Source organism: Neomonachus schauinslandi, chromosome 9 (assembly GCF_002201575.2).
Source record: "Neomonachus schauinslandi chromosome 9, ASM220157v2, whole genome shotgun sequence".
Lineage (NCBI taxonomy): Eukaryota > Metazoa > Chordata > Mammalia > Carnivora > Phocidae > Neomonachus > Neomonachus schauinslandi.
In genome coordinates, this window is record NC_058411.1 from 83,102,537 (window position 1) to 83,120,586 (window position 18,050).

At 36.5% G+C, this 18,050-nt stretch overlaps 1 protein-coding gene and 1 pseudogene across 5 annotated transcripts in view; both read right to left on the bottom strand.

The window, feature by feature from the left end:
* The window catches only part of TMEM87A (transmembrane protein 87A), a 43,928-nt gene that overhangs the window by 24,643 nt on the left and 1,235 nt on the right, over positions 1-18,050 (bottom strand). For all 5 annotated transcript variants that reach the window (XM_021695624.1, XM_044918373.1, XM_021695625.2 and 2 more), the window contains exons 2-7: positions 17,764-17,824; positions 15,206-15,291; positions 10,137-10,250; positions 7,983-8,033; positions 7,860-7,904; positions 1,017-1,134 (exon numbers count right to left, since the gene is read on the bottom strand). In XM_021695624.1, the coding sequence (XP_021551299.1) occupies positions 1,017-1,134; positions 7,860-7,904; positions 7,983-8,033; positions 10,137-10,250; positions 15,206-15,291; positions 17,764-17,824 (475 nt within the window). The remainder of the gene's footprint in view (positions 1-1,016; positions 1,135-7,859; positions 7,905-7,982; positions 8,034-10,136; positions 10,251-15,205; positions 15,292-17,763; positions 17,825-18,050) is intronic.
* LOC123325783 lies at positions 13,198-13,297 on the bottom strand (annotated as a pseudogene).

An 18,050-nucleotide genomic window follows, 5' to 3' on the forward strand; every position in this document is an offset into this window, starting at 1 on the left:
GGCAGACACTTAACTAACTGAGCCACCCAGGTGCCCCCAAGAATGGTTTAACATTAGAAAAATCGGTTAATATAATGCAACAATAAACAGATTAGTGGGGGAATCTATATGATCATTTTAATCAATACAATCAAAGCACTTGATAAAACTTAGCATTCATTCTCCATACTAAAAAAAAAAAGGCAGAAAAACACACTTAGTAAATGAGGAAAAGAAAGAAACATCCTTAACCAAACACAGAATATTCTGAAAAGTCCACAGTGAACATAATTAATGGTGAAATGTGCTAAGAGAGACAATAAAGTCAGGAGCAAGATAAGGATGGTCATCATCATTGTTTCATTCAATATTCTACTCCAAAAAGGAGGGGAGGGAAGAAAACTACAAAGTAGGAAGAAACATAAAAAAAGAAACTACAGAAAATAAGACTGGTTAGTTAAGTGACCACGAAATTCCAAGTAAGAGATGATTCCAGGAACTGGGTAAGAGCAGAAAGGAGAATACTAAGAAAAACTGAGACACTAAAAAATTACCAAAGTCAATTAATTCAAAAATTTCCAAGTTTTGACTTGGTAACCAAGTTTTGACAAGTCTAGTTCAGAATACTGAGAACATAATACCAATTATGAATCTTAAAAGTAGGAGGATCAAATGAAGGGAAAATGGAGTCTGGTATCTATAATACATAACAAGAAAGCGTTAAGTCAAGTGCCTAAGACTGTGTCTGGTACACAACACACGTTCTTTTTTTTTTTTTTTTAAGATTTTATTTATTCATTTGCTAGAGAGAGAGAGAAAGAGCGCACAAGCAGGGGGAGCAGCAGGCAGAGAAGCAGGCTCCCTGCTGAGCAAGGAGCCCGACGGGGGGCTCGATCCCAGGACCCTTAACGGACTGAGCTACCCAGGCACCCTCACAACATTCTTAATTATTCCCTCATTAAAGCAATTTTACACTACCCATCACGCATGACACAACTAGATAAGATGAATGGTAAAAAGGAACAAAATGTACTTACTGGTAAAAAGATTACTAAGTGAATTTTCTTTTGAGGATTCCTTTGAGGAGGAAATGCCAATATGTACAATAAAAATATATGGTGCATCTTGCCAAGTTTTCAGTGGATCATGCATTGCCTGGAGAAAAAAAAAAAAAGACATCAATCTACAAATCTTAAGAACTAAGAGCACATGTTAATATGAAAATCGTCTTCTGGAATGTGCCCAGAAACACAGCTGAGTTCTTCACTTTGATTCATTAAAAGAGTAGGCACAACAAAACAAACAGGCCTACAGTGCATACAATAAAGTATGTTAGACTACAAATTACTGAAAGACAGGACACTTTATATCTTGTTATGCACAAAAATCACGTATAAACATATTTTTTTTTTTACAAGGAAAACCTCAGCTAAAAATTACTAAATTGAATCTGTTTCATTAAGCCATGCTAGGATACTTGGTTATATTTTACACAGATAAAGTAAGATTTAAATCACCTCAAAACAAAAACGCCCATGTTGACAGTGAATTATATTATAAACACTAACTCCTGAATTTAATTCCCTTTGTTCAATGTCATTCTCAAGACTACCAGAATTTCTACTGAAAAGTACTCACATATTTATCAAAAATTTAATCACTGGGGCACCTGGGTGGCTCAGATGGTTAAGTGTCTGCCTTTGGCTCAGGTCATGATCCCAGGGTCCCACATCGGGCTCCCTACTGAGCTCCCTGCCACATCAGGCTCCCTGCTCAGCATTTGATAAAAAGCAGGGAGCCTGCTTCTCCCTCTCCCTCTGCCTGCTGCTTCCCCTGCTTGTACACTCTCTCTGCCAAAAATAAATTAAAAAATCTTTAAAAAAAAAAATTTAATCATGGCTAGTCTATGTGGAATCACTGTCCCTCATAATAAAGGAAGTGGAGGGAACAGCCTCCATGTTTACAAAACTAGTCACTTGGGAAGAATCTGTTCCAAGGCCAGTCAGTTTATACATAGCCCAAGCAAAAAGCCTTCAAAAGATTTGTTGCCATACTTGCTAGATGGACTATGGACCCTCACAACCACAAGACTAAAACACCAAGATTAAGGAGATAAACACAGAAAATTACTGGCCTCTTCCTTGTGTGAAAGGAGGTATTGCTACTTAGACTTATAATTTATTACCTTCTGGTCTTAAAATTAAAAGAAACTTTTACCCAGACACCTTTGGGTAAGCTTCATTGATCTATGAAACCCCTCAATGTGAATAACAGATTTTACATATTTGTGTTTTCCCGTGGAGCCACAGGTTTTCTCAAATGTTCAAATTATCCTACAACCCAAGAAAAAGCCAGGGCGCCTGGGTGGCTCAGTTGGTTAAGCGACTGCCTTCTGCTCAGGTCATGATCCTGGAGTCCTGGGATCGAGTCCCACATCGGGCTCCCTGCTCAGCAGGGAGTCTGCTTCTCCCCCTGACCCTCCCCGCTCTCATGCTCTCTCTATCTCATTCTCTCTCTCAAATAAATAAATAAAATCTTTAAAAAAAAAAAAAAAAGAAAAAGCCAAAACAAGAGTTCAAAAATTATATTCCAGGGGCGCCTGGGTGGCTTAGTCGGTTAAGCGACTGCCTTCAGCTCAGGTCATGATCCCGGAGTCCCGGGATTGAGTCCCACATCAGGCTCCCTGCTCGGTGGGGAGCCTGCTTCTCCCTCTGCCTGCCGCCCCCCCTGCTTGTGCTCTCTCTTTCTCTGTCAAGCAAATAAATAAAAAATCTTTAAAAAAAAAAAATTATATTCCACGATACAAATCCAAAGTGTCAAAGTAGATTAAATGATTCTACAGCTATAATACATTTACTAGGTTATCTTAGTAACTTAAGAACATAAATGCCATGCTGAATCACATATTGATTTATCTCTGCCTAAAGGCCCCTTTCTGACAAAATTAAGGAGCAATTTATGAGAAAAATTTAAAGCTTCAAAGTTATAGGTACATCATGTCCTTTACCCATAATTCTTTTTTTTTTAATATTTTATTTATTTATTCATGAGAGTCAGAGAGAGAGAGAGAGAGGGGCAGAGGCAGAGGGAGAAGCAGGCTCCCTGCCTAGCAGGAAGCCCGATGCGGGACTCGATCCCAGGACCCTGGGATCATGACCTGAGCCGAAGGCAGACGCTTAACCATCTGAGCCATCCAGGCACCCCCCTTTACCCATAATTAACTGAACTTTCCCTGAACTTACATGTGCGTTAACCAATAAAACTTAATTTGGCGTAATAAGCTGCTCTGGTACTAATTTTATCTAACTCTGGGATATACATATTTTGAGCCTGTAAAAATAACCATATGCCAAGTTTTCTCTTGGTAACCAAGCTTTGACAAGTCTAGTTCAGAATACTGAGAACATAATACCAATTAAGAATCTTAAAAGATATGCCCAGCACTCTTCTCACAGGTTTAACATTATAGTCCTTAATCCTCACAACAACCACATATGATAGGTACTATTACTAGCTCCTTCATAATTGTCCTTTAAGAGGTGAATGGATAAAATAAACTGTGGTACATTCAAGTAATGGAATATTATTTAGCACTAAAAAGAAATGAATTATCAAGCAATGAGATCACATGGAGAAACCTTAAACTCAAAATACTAAGCGAAAGAAGCCAATCTGAAAAGGCTATATATCACACAATTCCAACTATAAGACATCCTGGAAAATGCAAAACTATGGAGACAGGAAAAGAAAACAACAAAAATCTGTCAGGGGCACCTGGGTGGCTCAGTCAGTTAAGCATCTGATTCTTGTTTTCAGCTCAGGTCATGATCTCAGGGTCATGAGATTGAGCCCCACGTGGGGCTCCACACTCAGCAGGAAGTCAGCTTGAGATTCTCTTACCCTTTCTCTCTGTACCCCCCATCCCACTCTCTCAAATAAGTAAATCTTTAAAGAAAAAATCAATGACTGCCCGGGGCTTGAAGGGAGAGATGACTAGATGGAGGGAGCACTGAGGATTTTTAGGGCAATGAAGCTATTCTCTATATTATAATGGTGTTTATCTGTCATTTTACATTTGATTAAAAACACTATACAACAAAAGGAACTAACACTTATGTTAACTATGGACTTTGGTTGATAACAATGTGTCAATGCTGATTCATCAATTGTAACAAATGTGCCACACTGGCTGGTCCAAGATGGGGATGGTGGGGGACTCTGAGTGTGTGTTTGTGGAGGAGTTATGTGGGAACCTTGCCTTTTGCTCTATTTTGTTATGAATCTAAAGCTGCTCTAAAAAAGAAAATATACTAATTTAAAAAACATTACAGTGGTAAATATATCACATTACTGCTTAAATCAAACCATAAAACTGAATTAATAAAGACATTAAATCTTCTTAGGAAAAAAGGACAGAGAAAGGCCCCTTTGTCTAAAAAACATGTTTTCTGAGAGCTTTAATAAAAGGGGGTAGTGCTGAACTTGTGACTGCCCTTTAAACAGCATTATCAGGGCCGCCTGGGGGGCTCAGTTGGTTAAGCATCTGCCTTCAGTTCAGGCCATGATCCCAGCGTGCTGGGATCAAGCCCCATGTCGGTCTCCCTGAACCTGCTTCTCCCTCTCCCCCTGCTCGTTCTCGATCTCCAGTAAATAAGATCTTTTTAAATAAATGAATGAATGAATGAATGAATAAATAAAGGATTATTAAAGTATTCTCTTAGGCCCAATTTTCAGGTAGAATGATCAAAGGACAGATAAATCTCTGACTTTTTATTACAATCTGACTAAATATCTCTAAATATTACTTGTGATATTCAACAGGGTCATCTTTCAGCCAGCTTTAATCACTAGGAACAGGGCTCAAGCCTTGAGTAGAATTTAAAAGTATGCTCTGCACAGGGGCAGGCTGGCTGACTCAGTTGGTGTAGCATGTGACTCTTGATCTTGGGGTTGTGAGTTCGAGCCCATTGTTGGGTGTAGAGATTATTTAAAAATAAATACAAAATCTTTAAAAAAATAAAAGTATGCTATACACAAAATAAATATCTGGCTTCAACAGTAATTTTTTAAAAATACAATTTACAACAATTTAACCCGACAAACTGCATAAAATCTGTTTTAAATTATAATAGCCACTGTTTGTGAGCAAAGAGGGAAACTCAATCCAATTTTCTTGGGACAATAAATTGCTATAATTTTTCTCTAGAGTACACTACAAAATACAAAAAAAAACTTATAAACTGTGCATACACTTGGACCTAGCAATTCCACCTCTAGGATTTTAGGCTAAGAAAATATTATAAAAGTGCACAGGGGTGCCTGGGTGGCTCAGTCAGTTAACCATGTTCAACTCTTGATCTCAATTTAGGTCTTGATCTCAGGGTTCTGAGTTCAAGCCCCAGTGCGAAGCCTACTTTAAAAAAAAAAAAATGTGCACATAGATACAGCTACACATTATGAATTTGGAAACAAAACAATATACATCATAAAATGAAATAGTACGCAACCATGAAAAAAGTAAAATAGCACTCAATGTACCAATCTATTAAGTGAAAACAAAAAATTACATAGCAGGATATATAATATGATCTCACTTTGGTCAATATGCATGTGTTCTGTGTAATCACACTGAACTGCTAGAAAATAAAATTACAAGGGATTTTTACTTTTAAGTTATATAAGCAACATGTTTGCCAACATGGAAGTCTTTTGAAATCAGAATATAAAAATTTTTTTAAATCTTCACAATTAATCACTGAAGTGCTGTTTAAAATTGCAAAATAATGAAACACATAAATGTCTAACAACAGATAGTTTGCTAACAAACTGCAATGTATTCATACAATGAAATACTCTGCAGTGACTTAAATTATGATGTCATAACGATATTTACTAAACTGGAAGGATGTCCATGTTACACTGCCAAGCTAAAAAAAAAAGTTACAACATAATATAAATTGTAGGATTCCCATTATTAAATAAATATAAGCATGCTCAGAGACAAAAAACTATAAAGTAAATATATTTAAACTCTATCAGTGTGTGGTAGTATTACAGATAATTATTTTCTTTGCATTTATGTATGTTTTCTAAATTTTTGAACAGATTAGCAATAAGAAAAAAACCAACATTGTTAAAAAAAAAAAAAAATGTAATGAGTTCTGCAGTGCCAAACTCATCCTTAGGTTAAAATTCTATAAACTGTAAGTCAGGGCAGGAAAAGTGGGGACACTTCCAGAATGGCAGAATGAGGACCTCTGAAAATGCACTCATCCCTAAAAGCAACAAGAACACGGGCAAAAATTATCTAAATCAACATTTCTGCAAGTCCAGAAATTAGCTAAAGACTTGTGCCAACCCTAAATGTGTTACCTTAAGAAAAACAGTTGGGTCTCATTAAGAAAAGCAAGCCTGTGGTGTTTTTGTTCATCCTAATCCCATCTCCCTCTTCCAAGCACCTTAAAACCAAAGTTCTCGCAACTGTAACGGCTGTGAAAAACAGCAGTTTGGCAGCCACTGGAAAAAACAGAACAAGTTTGGAGATGCCCTAAAACTTTCTGGCAGGTGCTGAAAAGCTCCTTTCCCAGGTCTTATCTTTTATATGACCTAATCCAGCCTCATTCAGTGGAAAGGATCCTATACTCAGGACACTGTCAAAGGCACTCAACAGCAACTGTGATAGATCACAACTGTCCCCCCAGCTGATGTTAGTAGGCTGGGCTATCAAGAGGCTGACTAAAAACTTAAAAGGAAAAACTGGAAATGAGATGACCATAGGGGCTTTGAAAAGCTCCAAAAATATTCCTGAAAATCTACAAGGCTACAAGCACATGCAGATTTGTGCACATATATGCGGAGCTATATACATACACTTAAGAGAGGCCTGAGAAGGCCCTAATCACTCACCTCTGACTGACCTTAAGGTTCTGCCCAAGAAGGAAGTAAAAGTTAAGACAGAGTTTTAAATTGTGAAAGAAGCCAGACACAAGACCACAAACTGCATGATTCGATTTATATAAAAATGAATATAACAGCCAAATTCGTAGACAGAATAGTGGTTGCCTAGGGCTGGGACAAGGGTGGAAAGAAAAGTGACCACTAATGGCTTTGCCATATTCAAAACAGTGACTTTCTGGGGTGATGAAATTAGATCCTGATTGGTGGTTGCACAACTTGTGAATATACTATACAAAACACCGAATTATAGGTTTTAAAAGGCTGAATTCTGAGATGTGTATGTCTGAATAAAGTAATTATAAAATCTAAAACTTTAATCAGTTTTGTAAAAAGCATGATCCAACATGGTTAACAGTCTTATTTCCTCTATATTTTTAAGAGGTAAAGTTTTGAGGAATTAGTTATCGTGAATTAGAAAGTAAATTATGAAAATAAAGGCATATTTATCATTTTCAATCTTATTTCAATTTTCCAAACTCTCTTCCACTTATATTCTATCATAAGATAACTTTAGATGGAGTTTGAGGTTCTTTCTTAAAAGGTTCTTCCTATTTATGAGTCATATTTATCGGGTGATAATTACAAAAACAACAGATTGTAGCAAATAGGGAAAATTCAGGAAACACATAAAATAAAAATCGCTCATATTATCCACAACAACCATTTTTAACATTTTGGTGTTTAAAGTTCATTTATTTTTTTTTAGTAATCTCTACACCCAAGGTGGGATACAAACTGACAAACCCAAGGATTAAGAGTCACATGCTCTACTGACTCAGCCAGGCAGGCACCCCAACATGGTGTTTAAACTTCCATTCTGAAGTTTCTTTTTTAAATGGTACGATACCAAGATAATTCAAAACACATAAACCTAAGAAAACTGAAATATGTGCTCAATGCCCCAAATTCCCTACCATACTTACAGTTTTGTCTCCAGTAAGGGTAAGATTTGTTCCATTCTCCTTAGCCTTTAAACATTAAAAAAGGAAAATTAATTCAGAATTTTTACTTCACTCTCAGAAATATCTAACAATGAAAACAATTACCTCCTGTTTTTCTCCTAAGAGAGGCAATCGCACAAAATCCCCAGAAAAGCTCTATGAAAGAAACATAACATTAAAGAAGTATAATAGTAAAAGCATAGTTCAAAATGCACAGAAATGGTTAAAGCAAAACTTACTGTAACAGTAAATAATATGGCACCGACAGACAAAAGATTTCCAATTAACCATAAACAAGTGAATAAACAAACCCCTGCAGAGAACTAAAAAATAGTATCAGACTAAACTGGCCACTCAATTTTTCTTTTAAGAATTAAAAAAAACCTTAAATAGAAGGTATATGCTTAGGATGGAGAGATCTTATGGTTCCCTCTCTTGCTACAGATGAGAAAAATATGGCTCAACATTATAAAGCTTTAGATGCAGAAATGGGATTTGAACGTAGGATTTTTAACTCTTATGCTCCTTCCACCACCACACACTCATGCCTAAAAAAAACTACACTAATTACCTTTCTTATCAGTTATCAGCAGATGAGGCATTCTCCTTCCTGATAATTAGGACACGTATTTACATTAGACTGGAGGAGGAGAGGTAAGCTTACCAATAGGGGTATATGCCAAGACCCTGGAAAGATTATAGCAGATCTCAAAGTGAACCTTGGGCAACAGTATACAACAGGTAGCTTCCCGTGATCAAATCCAAGAAAGGCCAATCAATCCTCCCAGGCTAGAAAACTAACAGAAAGCCGCTTACTCAACATTCCACTGTTTCTAGATTTCTTATTCTTCCACCATTTTAAAGGTATCTTCTTTTTCCTCCAAATCCATAAAATCTAAGCTATAACAAGAACTCAGTTATCAATTGTTATAGTTCAATTATCAGTTACTTCATTTGCTTATCAATCACTAATTATTAAGTTAAGGCCTTCTTATAAATCAACTTTACTTCTAGTAACTGGACAGAAAACCTAGCTTTTGGTGAACTCTGCCTCTACAAGGCAATTTGCTAAATATTCAAAAGCAATAAACACAGTAAGGACAAAAAGGCTATAGTTAACAATAACTATTTTCAACACCCATAAAATGTATAATTTTTCTATCAAAAAATTGATGCTAGATCCTATTTCTACGAAAAAAAATTTCAGAATATAAATTCCACTTACATGATTACATATGTGTAAGCATTAAAAACACACATTATTCAACTCTTCTCCTTTACTCAAGAAAAGGTGTGGGGGTGCCTGGGTGGCTCAGTTGGTTAAGCAACTGCCTTGGGCTGAGGTCATGATCCTGGAGTACCAGGATCGAGTCCCGCATCGGGCTCCCTGCTCAGCGGGGAGTCTGCTTCTCCCTCTGACCCTACCCCTTCTTGTGCAGTCTCTCTCTCATTCTCTCTCTCAAATAAATGAATAAAATCTTTAAAAAAAAAAGAAAGAAAAGGTGTGAAATTCAACTCTTTGAGTTCAGATCTGTAGCAATAAAATCTAGAAACACTGATTTTTCTGAGAACGTATCAATTAGATGAGATGACAAGAGAACTGAAAATTGAATGTTTCAAATGCCCATCAGTGGCTGAATATATATATACACACACACACACACACACATATGGTATGTATGTATATACATATATACACACACACAATTTGTCCTTAAAAAAGAATTAAATTCTGATACATGCTATATGGATGAACCTTGAGAACATTTCACCAAGGGAAAGAAGCCAAACAAATATTGTATGATTCCACTCCTTTTAAGTATCTAAAATACTGAAATTCATGGAGACAAAGTAGAAGAGTTGTTACCAGGGATGGGGGGAGGGGAGTGTTATTGTTTAAAGGTTATGAAGTGTCAGTTTGGGATGATGAAAATTCTGGAGATGGCTATTGATAGTTGCCCAATAATGCAAATGTACTTAATGCCCCTGAATGGCACACTTAAAAATGGTTAAGATGGTGGCAAATTTTTTTTTCTAACATAAAAAAAATTAGGGATTTGCTTTTTACACACGAAAGAAAGCACATCCTCTTTTTAATGAGATAAATACTAAGTGGCTGACTATGCACCTTTGGAACATGCTTCTAAGTTAGTTACGTAAGAACAAAGAATTGGGAAGTGGGAAATGGGGAATCACCAAAAATACACATATTACACATTTCACCTCTTCTATTTCTCTCCAACCACTATCAAACATTACCTGTGTTTTAAAGAGTTCACTGCAGTTCTGGAACAACTTTGATGATGTTTGGTATTTCCCAGACAAACCTTTTTTTTCCTTAAGGTTTTCCAAATATGTCTCCACTTCTTCTGCCTATAAAAACAGAAAAATACAAAGTATACAACTTACTTTTCACAAGTAAGGTATTTAGAAGATAACAAATAGATTGCCTATAGGACAGATACATGCTTGGATTTGCTATTTTAAAAGTTAACAGCATCAGATAAAAACTGTGTAATAGTATCCAAGAATCTCACAGTTTTAGACTCTAAAGTACAGAATTCTAGTCCATTGCTCACAAAGAGGACTTCTTCTAAAAATTCTAGGAAGATCTGGAAAATGTCAGAGTCCAGAAGGTTTTGTCACAAGAAAATATATTTACAAGAGTTAATAAACTAAACTGCCAACACCAACAAAAAGATATACTTGTGCTCATAAGCTAAGATAGAGCACAAAACTGCTGTAGCTATTCATAGCCCACTGTTGATATTTGAAAAAACTCATCATTTCTGTGGCTGCATCTATCAGTTCTGTGATTTTTCTCCTATACCTGTATGCCTAATCTCCTTTTTTTCCTAAGCTCCAGTTTTACATCTCCAATTATCTGCGTGTCATTTCCATAATTGTCCTGTGGCAACCCAACATAATTTTTACATTCTTAACTTATCTTACCTATAAAGACCAGATCTGCTAAGCTCTTGACCAGTTTATTCCAAGTATCAAATGTATGAAGGTTTTTTTTTAAGAAGATAATTTTTTTTTCCAGATTTTATTTATTTATTTGACAGAGAGAGGGACAGCAAGAGAGGGAACACAAGCAGGGGGAGTGGGAAAGGGAGAAGCAGGCATCCCGCTGAGCAGGAGCCAGATGCAGGGCTCGAGCCAAAGGCAGATGCCCAACGACTGAGCCACCCAGATGCCCCAAATGTATGAAGTTTTTAACTGTAAATTCAATTAGTGATTAAGAGGAAAAGATCAATAATGCTTCAAACTATACTCTGGACATATTATCATTTCTCTCTAAATTCTTCAGTCCTTTTAGTCTTCCTCTCCCTACCACTCCTATCCAATGTTGTACAACAAAAGCAAAAAACAATCACCAACACCACAAAAAAGATAATGTAAAACCCTAACACAAGGCAGAAATCAAAATGCTTAAGGTTTGAAAAACCAACTGGATGGTGGACATTTTTTAAAGACCAGTTAGAACATCTTCAGAAAGGAAAAAAGAAATAAATGGAGACTAGAAACAGATGGGAAAAGGCCTGAAATATCCATCTTGGAGCCATATATCTTCAGTGCCCAAGTACAGTGTACTAAAACTATTTCTACACTACTAATAATAAAATAATATGCTATTTCCCTTGTACTGATAATGCAAAAGTAATGATAGGTAAAATTGCTGCCCTGTATCAGGAACCAAGGCAGTGGCATCTAATTGTACCAGTAGTCAGGACGCCTGGGTGGCTCAGTCGGTTAATTGTACCAGTAGTCATCACAATCGATCACATACAGCTTTAAAAAAAAAAAAAAAAAAAAAAAAAAAAATTTAAAAAAAAAATTATTAAAAAAAAAAAAAAAAAAAAAAAAGCCAGTTTTACATAAAAATGTCCTTAATGAAACAGTAAAAACTATTAACGTTATTAAATCTGGACTTTTGAGTTTGTGCATTTTTTTAATATTCTATGAGACAAAATGGGAAATATGCAAAATATTATAAATGAGATAAAACACTTTACAACTGTTTTGACTTATAACCTGAACTATCCACTTTTTTCATTTGCCTGAAAGAATAACCGACAAGGGGCGCCTGGGTGGCTCAGTCATTAAGTGTCTGCCTTTGGCTCAGGTCATGATCCCAGGGTCCTGGGATCGAGCCTGCATCAGGCTCCCTGCTCAGTGGGAAGCCTGCTTCTCCCTCTCCCACTCCCCTTGCTTGTGTTCCTTCTCTCGCTGTGTCTCTCTCTGTCAAATAAATAAAATCTTACAAAAAAAAAAAAAAAGAATAACTGACAAACTACAGTAATTCAGATTTAGTTATCTGGGAGATACTTTCTTGAAAATGGGCAAAGGGAGGCTGTTACTTCAAGGAAGACAACCGAGAGTACTCTTTGCCAATGATAAAATTTGAGCTTTCACATTGTTCTTCCTCACAATGAGCTTAACAGTGTCCAATACTTAAGAAGGAGTTTCTGATGTGACAGGAGGGTAATATTAGCAAATACAACTTCGGGATGCCTGGGTGGCTCAGTCATTATGCATCTGCCTTCGGCTCAGGTCATGAACCGAGGGTCCTGGGACTGAGCCCCACATAGGGCTCCCTGCTCAGCGGGGAGCCTGCTTCTCCCTCTGCCTGCCCCTCCCCCTGTTTGTGCACACTCTCTTTCTGACAAATAAATAAAATCTTTAAAAAAAAACAAAAAAAAATATAATTTCAACTTAATTGTAGAATGAGTTAGTATTTTAAAGTTTTATAAAATTCAGTCAAGCAGTATTTTTGAAATAACCAAAATCAGACACAGATAAAAGACCAAAGTGCATGACACACCAACTTATTTAAATACAAAAGAGTAAGAATAAAGTTCACTGATATGGTTTCAGATTCCACATTGCCACCAACCTTTAAGAAACTCTACTTGTTATGTTTTGGTATAGAATCAAAGAACACTATCCACAATTATCTGAAAACACTATTAAAATATCATTCCCTTTTCTAACTATGTATCTGTATGAGGCCATATTTTGTACATATACTTCAACCAAAATAATATATCACAATAAACTGAGTGACGAAGATATAAGAATTCAGCTGTCTTCTATTATATGCAACATTAAATGAAGGGCTTTGCAAAAATACAAAATAATACTTCTGTGTTTTTTTGGAAAAAATTATTTTTCATTAAAAAAATTTTTGTATTAACATGCAATGCCTTGTTACTGCTATCTTAAAATAAATTAATACATATATCTGTATTTTCTGTTTTAATTTCTAATACAGTAACCCACATGAACAAAAGACTTTTTGGGAACTGCAGTAATTTTTTTTAAGGAATGCTTCATGAATTGGGTGTCATCCTGTGCAGAGGCCATGCTAATCTTCTCTGTATTGTTCCAATTTTAGTATATGTGCTCGTAAGAAGGTGGAGGAGGAACAATAAAGTATTCCACAAACTGAGAAAGTATTTTGAGACAAGAAAACGAAGGAGGCAACTCTCTACAGTTTATGCAGAGTTTTATTCAGGGTAACTTACTGACGGGGAGGAAAATGGACAGAGGACAATTCACAGCAGTTGCAGAGTTATTCTCTGCAAAATCCAGACCTTAGTCAATAGATATTATACAGTGAGCGGACACATAGGAGTGCACTGTAGTGAGATCAAAGGATTCCCATGCACCTGCAAAGAGCTTGCATGCACCTAATTAACAGCTAATCATTAATTAGATCTTGTGGCACCATCTGTGCATCAGGAAAGGTAAAGACTATGTTCTCTCTAACAGATTCATGGAAGGCCAAAACAAGCCTCCCCCAATCCTGGCTTTGGTAGGCATTCCCCCTTTTTAAAATTTTTTATTTATTTATCAAATTCAATTAATTAACATATAGTGTATTATTGGTTTCAGAGATAGAGTTCAGTGATTCATCACTCTTATATAATACCAGTACTCATATATCACATGCCCTCCTTAATGCCCATTACCCAGTTTCCCTAGCCCCCCACCCCTTCCCCTCCAGCAACCCTCAGTTTGTTTCCTAGAGTTAAGAGTCTCTTATGGTTGGGCGCCTGGGTGGCTCAGTGGGTTAAGTGTCTGCCTTCAGCTCACGTCATGATCCTGGAGTCCTGGGATCAAGTCCCGCATTGGGCTCCCTGCTCAGCGGGGAGTCTGCTTCTCCCTCTACCCTTCACCCCGCTCATGCTCTCTCCCACTCTCTCTCTCTCAAATAATAAAAATAAATAAAATCTTTAAACAAAAAAGGTTTGCCTTATGGTTTGCCTCCCTCTCTGATTTCATCTTATTTTTCCCTCCCTTCCCCTATGATCCTCTGTTTTGCTTCTTAAATTCCACATGAGTGAGATCATGTAATTGTCTTTCTCTGACTGACTTATTTCACTTAACATAATACCCTCTAGTTCCATCCACATTGTTGCAAATGGCAAGATTTCCCTTTTTTGATGGCTGAGTAATATTCTATTGTATATATATACCACATCTTCTTTATCCATTCATCTGTTGATGGACATCTGGGCTCTTTCCTTCGTTTGGCTATTGTGGATATTGCTGCTATAGACACTGGGGTGCATGTGCCCCTTCGAATCACTATATTTGTATCCTCTGGATAAACACCTAGTAGTACAATTGCTGGGTTGTAGGGTAGCTCTACTTTCAACCTTTTGAGGAACCTCCCTACTGTTTTCCAGAGTGCTGCACCAGCTTGCATTCCCACCAACAGTGTAGGAGGGTTCCCCTTTCTCCATATCCTCACCAGCATCTGTCATTTCCTGACTTGTTCATTTTAGCCATTCTGACTGGTATAAGGTGGTATCTCATGGTTTTGATTTGTATTTCCCTGATGCTGAGTGATGTTGAGCATTTTTTCATGAGTCTGTTGGCCATTTGTATGTCTTCTTTGGAGAAATGTGGTTCATGTGTTCTGCCCATTTCTTGACTGGATTATTTGTTCTCTGGGTGTTGAGTTTGATAATAGATTTTTGGATATTTCTAAGGTTATGTTATAATAATCTCCAAGGGGCCTGAAACACATAGCCCCACAAGAGAAGCAACTAAACAAACATAAACAAAATGGAGGGCCAAAGATGGGATTCAGTACTGTCAGCATTCCTTCAATGCTGCCAAAGTCTGCAGTAAATTTTAAGGGTTGAGACCAAAAAGTTTGAGAATTGCTAGCATAGTAGGTCTGCGAACTGGGAAGCACAGAAGATTCTAATTTCAGCTCTTCTCCTGCTAGCTACATGACACTCCTTCCTCTATAAGGTAGGACAGGATGATATTTAAAGTCCAACAAAGTCTGTTAATTTTATATTCCTTACCTTGAAGTTGTATATTTCATTGTAACAATCAGCACTTTTCAGATACCAGGTTATATTCAAAGATACATCACAAGGTTCTCCGTCAACTATAAAAGAAGAAAACTTTGTGAATAAAGATGATTCCCAAAGCATTTTTCCTAAACTGTTACACATTCTATTTTTCCTGCTAAATTTAGATACTCAAAGACCATCTCTTCTCCCAACACAAGGTACTGAAGTAATATACGTAAAAAGAAGTGGATATTCTTCAGATAAAAGTACTGTTGTTCACAAAAGAAGTTTCTGACCTGCTTAAATGTATCTACTTTTATGCCTTAAAACCTCAATTTCTGGTTCTCTGTTGCAAAAAACCTGGAAGTGATACAGCAGTCCTAAGTTAAAACCAGTCTTCTATTATCATTCAAATACTTACTGAGCAGAGCACTTAAGTATACAAAGCTACATGACACTGTTAGGCTAGAGAACAGGACTCTGTAGGAGGCTACATTCTAGGTGGAAACAAGGAATAACATTAGGGACATCATAAGGCAGTATTCAAAAGAGTTCCACTGAGGGAAAAATTAATGGCTTAGACCTTGAAAGATATCAAAACTAGACAGAAAGAAAAAAGGGAAAAAAGCAAACCTGGCTGGGGAAGGCAGGAAGACCAAAAGCAAAAATGAAAGCCTCTTTCCAAAACCCACCTTAAGAGAGGCCTCAACGAACCTCATGAGTCAGAGCCTCATAACTAATTAAACATAGTTTGGAAAGAGTATTCTAGCGGACCAAGGCATTAGTCTGAAAATTTGAGAGCATAAATCTGACTGTATCACTGATCAGCTGTCCCACCTGGAAGTCAGTTTATCTTTGATTCCAGCTGTGTTACAGAAAATATACTAGAAGATACCTGCCTTATACAAATGTGACAAAGATAAACATGACTGCATCTAGGAATCTATTTTTGGTTCTTAACAAAAGGTCCACACCTAAAATTATTACCTTTCCCTTTTCTTTGTTTTAAATTGTTTTCTCAAATTAATTTTCAAGTGACATACTTTTACGAGGGTCAATTAAAATACACAAAACTCTGATGTGCTAAATAGAATTTATGGAAATGATAAAAAGGGTATTTGTGATCTCACTGTTAACTATTCAGAAGAACCATACAAAGATGGGATTAACTCAACAGAGCCAATAAGAAAATCCCCTAAACAGAAGATCTGCAGAAAGACTTGGCTGAAAAAATACTATGTATGTTAAAAGACACCATTCAGAACTTTGAATGGATGGCATTAAGAGACGAAAATGGCCCTGGCAATTTCATGGAAAGCTATATACGATAGCCCTAAAGTATACAATCAGAGACAAGGTAAATGTGAGAAAGCAGAGAAGTAACAAAATGAAAGACAATGTAATTTTTAAGGAGCCTCAAATTCTCCCAAAAAATGAAATGTAAACACTGCAAAATAATGCAGCTTGTGTAAGTTGGCAAAGCACCAGCTGATCAAAATACAGGTGAGAAAAGACTATACATGATAAAAAGGTAGAACAGCATGCAGGCTGTCAGGCTATTCAAAAAAACCAAATACTGTTATCCCTAAAAGTTACTCTTATCTAGCACATCAACCTCACAAGACAGACCAGTTTATTTCAGTAATCTGATTTAAACCAAATTTCAGTCATCAGTCAAGAGATTGTATTTTCATAGACATAGTCTATTCTTTATAGAAATTTTACTGGCCCCCTTCACTCCTGTTAGACTATAAGCTCAGTAAGAGAGAGGGCCTTTTCTATCACTTCCCTGCTGTTTAAAACAATGCCTGGCACATAGTAGGTTTTTAATAACTACTTACTAAATGATTAAAACAAAATCATCCAACTACAACTTACAACTTTGCACTTTCATGGAGAAAGACATGCAAAGAAGCACACACGGATGATCTGAACTTCTATCCCTGATCCCGAAACAGAGCTATCCGTGATCATTTACCCTAAAATAAAGCCAGTTTCAAAAATAAAAGGAAGCCTTTCTTTAATATGCAACAGGATATTCTGGATTCAGATACAGTGGTTTTCTCACTGGACAGACTGGTTTTGTTCTATATAATCCCTATACCCTGGTAATATCTTTGAGCTTCCTCTTCCAAAGATCCAAATAGTAAATACTCCTTCTGTAAACAAAGGTTTACTGAACATATTCATTCAGAGCCAAAGGTCTGACAAACCTAAGTCATGTGTTCAGTAAACATCTAACAAGCACACAAAAGCAAAGTCAGTGGTATCTCTAACACAGGACAGATTAAAACACCATGCAGACAATCAAACAACATAATTTGTCTAACTGTATATAGTAAACACCAGAGAAACAAGAGAAGAAAATAAAGTTCACACAAGTATTCTGAAAATTACTCACTGAAAAGACCTTAATTACACTACAATGTTTATGCCTAGATAGTGCCAGACTATGAAATTTTAAAGCTCATGTTTAGAGTAGGTCAGAGATAGAAACTAGGTAATTTAAAAAGTTTAAGGATCACTTAAAAACTCAAATAAAAACTTCATGAAATGCAAAAACTCACATTTCAGGAAGATAGTGGTATTTTTGAACAGGATCTTTCCAAAACTAAAATAATTTTTCCCCTGCAAAGATAAAGGAGAGAAAGATAATTAGCATCAGCTCACTTTAATTCCCAAGGCAGAATATAATTGTTATAAAAACCTAAATTTATAAAATGTTTAAGTTAGTTTTCTTAACAACAAAAAATACATCAATATCCTTCCTTTTAGTAAAATTCAACCATATCCAAACTGCAGTTTTGTAGCTTGGTGCAGACACAATCTTTTCCCCCCCGCAAGCCGTGAAGCA